At 45.4% G+C, this 7004-nt stretch overlaps 1 protein-coding gene across 1 annotated transcript in view; it reads right to left on the reverse strand.

Annotated features, from left to right (window-relative positions):
• Positions 1 to 537: 537 nt before the first annotated feature.
• Positions 538 to 7004, reverse strand: part of LOC108625906 (protein borderless) — a 47927-nt gene continuing 41460 nt past the window's right edge. The window contains exons 4-6 of the mRNA XM_018026251.2: positions 2982 to 3131; positions 2007 to 2340; positions 538 to 1520 (exon numbers count right to left, since the gene is read on the reverse strand). Of these exons, the coding sequence (XP_017881740.1) occupies positions 1381 to 1520; positions 2007 to 2340; positions 2982 to 3131 (624 nt within the window). The 3' untranslated portion in view covers positions 538 to 1380. The remainder of the gene's footprint in view (positions 1521 to 2006; positions 2341 to 2981; positions 3132 to 7004) is intronic.

The raw sequence follows: 7004 nt of genomic DNA on the forward strand, positions 1-7004 counted from the left end.
ACGTGTTCGATCGGCCCCTATCAATTAATCGCCTCTCGATCCCGTCTTAGGAGCTCGTTCCGCGGTTACGCTAATGCTCCGGGCCGACGTTATAAAGCCCGCGGCGGATTTCGATATTTCTCCGAGCGAATTTGCGGTTGAATTAATCCGTTTTAACAGGATTCCCCGGGCGAGATAACCAAGGATCTCGTAATAACGTTTGCCACCGTGGTAGCGTGTTAAAACTCGCGTAAAGTTCGAACACTTCGGCGGATAGATAACGCCTCGTAGCCTCGTACGTTTATCGAGCGGAGCCATTCCGCAACTTTGCTTCGCGAGTGCTCGCGAAATAACTTTTCCGTCGCCCCCGTGTCGTTTGTTTCACGGTGATCATGCTACTTTACGTTCAATTTCCTGGTATCGTCGCGTCTGCCCGTCGAAGAAAAGTTTCTCTCCAATATGAAACACGGTGATCGCGTCGAACGAAACGGGGAACTGTGTGCAGAGACGGGAGGGAGTTAGGATGGGGCGTAAAGTCGAGTAAATAATCATGGCCGATTCGCAACTTCGATTAATGTTTTATTGGATTGTATCGTTAGAGAATGCAGGTAATATTTACATCGATTTCATTTATCCCGAACTAACTCCGACAACGAATTCGAAGGGAAGAAAAAAAGACTCGGAGATCGGTTTTCGCTTACATCCTATGCACGTGTACATACAATTATGTGCTTCCCGCGTACGTAACGAATATATATATTATATATGCATACATTTATAGTATATTTATAATGCACAGAAACTGATTCACTCTCTCTCACGCGCGAGCGGTGAGATATTAACGAGTAACAGGCCGTCCTTGTGACGTTCCAGTTCCCGTCGACTCGAACTTAGAAAGAGGAGAGCCCTCCTCCCGCGGTGTTCCGCGATTCCCCGGGAGTTAACGATGGAACGTGGCTCACCGCGTTCAACTCCTAGATCAATTCCACACACATACACATACACACAGACAGACATTCGCAGAGACACACAGGGCACGGCGGATAATCGTTATTCCGACCGCGCCCACGTTCCTCGAGACAAAGAAATTGCGAGATTAAAGGTAGACGGGGACAAACGGGCGGGAGGGATTGGAACAAAAGGATTCATCGTCGACTGAAAGTCCTGCCCTTGCGATCGTACGCGAATCCCTCTCGCGAGGGCTCCGGCTCTTCTACACACCGAGAGGCTCGCAAGCTGCACACGCGAACACTCGACGACGACGACGTCGTCCCGTTCTCGTGGCATCGATTGCTGCCGGATAAACGACGAGTACCGACGATCCGGTCGATGGCGGAAGACGACGGACCGGATCGCAGCGGCGCGGATACTCTGGCCGTTGCCGTAACTCTCGACGGTGATTCACGTCGGGTAGAGATTGGTCAAGCTCGGTATCCTCCAGCTGATCACCGTCAGGAGAGACACCAGTAAGTTGCTCGCCAGAATCGACGGGCTGACGTTCCTCCTGTCACCGCCGTGCATCGCCGCCGGTTTCTCCTCCTCTGAAACCAGATTAGAAACTCTGACTCGACGCAAGTCGAAAAGGAAACAAGAGGGAAATGACTCGGACCGAAGGGAAGGTTAAAATCCCTCGGGGTCGATCACCGTTTGAACGACAGGCTCGGCGTCTGATGCCAGCCGCCCCTTTCTTTCACCTCTTATGTAAAGTTCTTCCCCCTCGATAGTCCGATCACGATCTCTGGAACTCGCGTCGCGACGCGCCGCTTTGCGGATACGCTCCGGCCCGCGTTAAATCTCGTTCGAATTTCTATTGAACTACCGAAACGTCGCGAGACACAGCGAAGCGTTTCCCGTCGTTCGACGACTCGAGGCACGTTACGTATTCGATTCGCGCAACGAGTGTGAAGGAAAGAAACGTCGATCGTCGAACTTTCGGTACGACTATTCTCTCGTGAACGAGGAAGCGACTTGTCACAGGAAATAGTTCTCTGGGGAATAATTGGCCGTCGCGGGTAATCGTTGGTCACCTTCGATCACGTGAACCATCACGTACGCCGGCTTGGCGTTACTCGGGGCGCAGGTATAATTTCCTCCGTGCGTCGGCTTCGTTTTGTTGACCATTAGGATCGATCCGTTCTTGGTCAGCTCGACTTTCACGCCCGGTTCCTCGTCGTAATTGATCATGTGCCCCTGACGATACCAGAAGACGTAGAGGGGCGACTCCGCGGCCGCCTTCAGCTGACACTCCAGCCGGAGGCTCGAGCCTTGCTTCACATGTAAATCAGGCGCCCCTGGTATGATCGAGTACGCTTCCGTGATCTTCAAGCGCACGAAGTTCCGCTGCACCGGATGCGACGTCACCTGAAATTTCAAAGAGAATCCGCGTACGTATGCATGCCGCTGAACGAATACTCGTTCTGATCGTTCCACGGAGATTCGTATTCAGAATGTGATAGCCTATTCACAGAAAAACCTTTTAAGAGCCTGAGTCACGTGACTTTTCCGACGTCCGTCGCTTTCCTGCGCCTTCTATGCAGTAATCGGGCTGTAATATTTTCGTGCGGACGACGTATAAGCGTTACGAAGCTTTGTGTATTCTTTAGAAATACTTTGGACAAAACGATATCTAGAAAATCTTCTGTATAAGAACGAAAAGTTGAGTTCGATGAAAAACTGGCTATGAAAGAATGTCATATTTTTTATATTTCTCTGCAATTTAATTATGAAAGCGACATCGAAGCAACAATGAAACGTTCGGAGTTATTCAAGTGTGAGCTCGCGTCGCACGGTTTACCACCGAAATATCTTTTCAGTTTGTCTTGGTCTCTTGCCCGCGGGTAAAGAGCGTCATAAAGTGGCTGTAATGCGTTGTCATAAATTTAAAAGGCCGCCGTTTTACGACGAAATAAATGATATGCATATCGCAATGTCGCGAAACGGTATTGTATCGAAGGAGCGCGCGGGGCTTTATTACGGACAGATGTGCGTCTCGCTGAGTATACCTGACACTCGTATATACCGGCGTCCTGAAGAGTAACTGCTCGTATTTGAAGTGACCAATCAGTACTCGAATGCATCACGACAAATCGATTGTCGATCGAGTGGGTGTTCGTCCCGACGGTTAATAACTCTCGGAGCTTCATCCATGTGATCTGTAACATCAGGGTGGAAAAAGTTCATTGAAATCCGGTGCTAGTTAAATACGCAGCCTTGCTTTACATTCGCAGACACCGAAGTTTATTTATGTCTCAATGTACCGTGTCATGCTCACTTGCTTTCAGAACGGTGTACAGGAAATTATACCCAGTGTTTCAGAAAAAGTGTTAGAGCCGAAGAGATGTGATTCTGTTTGTGTTTCTGATGAACAATTTCCTCTGGCAAACGCTGAACCACAGCCAAGCCAGTCTACCCCCGGCTTCGCGTGGGTTCTACATGAACTCTCATTGGCCAATGTTTTTCGTGAATAATTCTAAAACCATGTCTCACTTTATATTATGCCAAAGGAAATTGTTGTTCAGAAACACTTCCAGGATCGATCCCTCTTTGACTCCAGCAATTTTTCTGGAACACCCAGAATAGTTACTGTGCTGGTATTTTTTATTAAGAAAATAAAGGACTGTCCTCGTGAATTAAAAACGATATACGTACGGTGATACGGTAACGGCATGCCTTCTGGAGGGATGAAAAGATTGGAAGACGAGTTGATGGTTCGGTGGGTGTTAAAAGCATTTGGATAATTTACGGTAATAATGTATAGTTAACAACGTGTATCGCAGTGTATCATATCGGAGAAAGGGAGAGAGTGAGAGAGGGGAAGAGTAAGCCACGGTAGCATCCAATATCAATTACGGAGGCCATTAGTGTACCCTAATTTCAGGGTAATTTTCATTCCTGACCGTACTGACCACGAAACTTTACTCAATTTGTCGAGCACTCATCGTCTCGCCGCTCCTATTCATTCTCTATGAGAAAAAATGTCTGTTGAACAGTAGAGATGGGATCAAGTTCAATATGTACCTACGAATTCCAATCGAGTTTCAATCTCACTGATTCTCACTAATTTTATGTTATCTCACAATGATATTAAAAACTAAGCCAGTTAGTAGAAATTGTGACATTTACCATAAAGAATTGGAAGGCCATCAGTAAAAATTCTATCTTATCTACTTGCCATATATTCCAGTCTGTCACTAATAAGTAGAATACAATTTGTCTCGTCGGATGCTTCTATTAAACGAAATAAGGAACGATCGAACACTCGACACGATTTTCACCGGATAATAATCGCGCGTCACGGGTGATTCATTAATATTAACCCGTCTACTTAATCCTGTTTAATTCCAGCTGTTCTTCGATAAAACTTGAAAACAGCTCGCGAAAAACGTTGCCGGGTTTCAAGTCGCTCGGACACGAGGTCCTCGGTGGAAAAATGAGGAGCTGGGAAATTGACTTTCAGACAGATTGGGGACAAATCTCCGTGAGTTGATGCGGCTTGTGAGAGAGCTCGGGTGCACATAGTACACGCAGTGATGTACACATACCGTATGTACGTACATATATGCTGCTCGTCGTAATGCGGAAACCGGTAACGAGTTTCCTGTGAAACAGATGTAGTTCGACTGTAAATATTAGAAAATGTGCGCGTTTGCGAACACGCGTTTACTTGATGCATGCATCAGCTGATTCAGCTAATATCTGCAGGCGCAATGCGTAATACGGACCTTCTGTGCAACCATTTTATACCGTATAAGGAACTACTCGATTAATTGCGAAGGATTAAAATTTATTTCCACACTTAATAAATAAATAAATAATAATTCCCCTGAACAATGGATTGACACACTACACTTTGAATTTGGTCTTAAGTCCTTAGGAACAGTGTAATATTCACAGATGCAATTCGCGATTCTAATTGCATGGATCTCGTTTAACTATCGAGAAACTTGGAGTTGAAAGTCGGCTAATTGGCGTTTCGGAGCCGGAGTTACGCGATCGGTACCAATCAATCTAGCCTCAGTCACAATCAATCTGGTTTGAGGAACGTTTTCGATATCCCGTTTTAATGCTTACCGTAATTGCAGCGATTCCGTCAGACACGTAGGAAGCCAATTTTCAAGAACGCGACATTGTTACAATCATGCTAGTCAGCTTAAATGTTTCCTTGATAAATAAATAATTATTAGAAATTATCGAATATAAAATGACTGCAAATAAATGGTGCTCGTGGTTGAAAATCGTTCACCGAACTCGAGGACAACGCTGAGTAATTGTTATTCCTGTCGTAGCTGAGGGGAATGAAAAGATTTTAAGAACGAGCGTCTCTCGCGAAATAATAAATGACTTCCTGTGCTCGTTTTTCCGTTTACTGGTTGAAACCAATAATTTATAGTTCCAATATTAGTCGCACCGTTAAGCTCCTTTTTCGTTGAATTAATTATACCTCGGCAGTCGTCCTAATTCAGAGAACAGTAATATAATGGACGACGCAGATCGTGGCGAAAGATCGATTAAATCGTCGGTTAAAATGCGAGCCGCGTACGATGTTAAAACGTCGAGTTCGTTAGGGGGCTCGAAATTTCCTTTGACGTTGTTTCAGCCATCGGTCTTCTTAGACGCAAATTGGGTAACCGATGTTTCGAGTATTCCCGCGGGGGGCTATTAAACCCAGAAGGTAGGCAAGAACGCCTTTATAACGGTGGGAGAATCCACCTATACACGTGGAACACCGACCGGAGGGTTCGTACGTGCAACGAACTCCGATGATGTTCAGGCCGGTACACTCGTCGGATCTTTCCGAGCGTGAAGACGCCTCCGATGCCGGTTAAAAGCTTAATTGGAAACGACTGTCCGTTATAGGTCTCGTCCCCCATTCTTAATCTCTTGAATGGGAATTGCCACGAGCATCGAGGATGTCCTTTCTGAGATCGCTGGATAACGTTGTCCTCCAGTTTTCGTATCTCTGCGAGATCTTAAAAAACTGTACCGCCGAAAGCCCGTTTCAAAAACCTATTATACCTTGTCCCGGGCTCTTGGAATTTTATACTCGCTTCGTTGCAATAGCTTCCCCTTATTACGCGGATTCGCGTAATAAGAAATAATGCGCTATGGCGTAATTACTTGGCTCAGGTAAATAGAATTTTCCTTGAAAGGTAGTAAAAATTTATTTGCGTACAAGTGAACGAGTTCAAAAATACGAAGGATTGAAATGATTTTTATTTTGGACAACAGCGCTGTCTCATAATTGTTGGACGATTCTTCTCGTAGGATTTCCCGTCCGCGGTTTCAAATAATGCGCTTATTTTCATGCACGATAACCGGAGAATCGCAAAGGATTAAAATAAATTTTATTCGCGGAGGGACGAGCTTGCGTTAATATCGTCTCGTAGAATAATTATCCGTCTGTCGGTGATTACATTTTCAAGTTTAAACTCGATAGATTCTGAGCGGCCGCCCGCCTCTAATGGTTTAAAGTGGTTCGCGATTCGAGTGTAAAATAAAACCGTGATCCAATTACCCGCGCAGTAACAATTATTATTATCGCTGCGGCGCGCACGGGCCCGCCGCGGTTCGCTGAGAACATCAAAAGTTCATCCGGTTATCAGAGGAACGGGCTCAAAAAGTATTCCAGTAATGAAGAAAGTTTTCTCGCCCGACCCGTTGAGGAATCACACACGAACCCCCGCTGCTGTCCTGCTAACCACGTGTTACACGTATTACGATCGTCGTTATTTCCGTCGCGAGAAAGAACGTTCTTTCCCCCAAGTGAAACGAGCAGGAAACTTTTTCGGCTCGAGTTACAGCCGTCGAATAAATTACCATGAACGAAATTATAATGCAGCGAAATCGACGGAACTAATTATAAAATATTATATTTAAACGGTGGACGAATCATTCAGAAGATTATCTTGATTTTCTCAAAGAAAGTTAAAAATAAATTAACGATTAATTCTACGAATTCGTGATGGCAGTCTTTTATGGACAAAGGAATGTAGATTCACTCAGACTGCTTCTACTTGAAAGTCAAT

Source organism: Ceratina calcarata, unplaced genomic scaffold (genome assembly GCF_001652005.2).
Source record: "Ceratina calcarata isolate Rehan_Ccalc_2016 unplaced genomic scaffold, ASM165200v1 scaffold12, whole genome shotgun sequence".
Taxonomy (NCBI): Eukaryota; Metazoa; Arthropoda; class Insecta; order Hymenoptera; family Apidae; genus Ceratina; species Ceratina calcarata.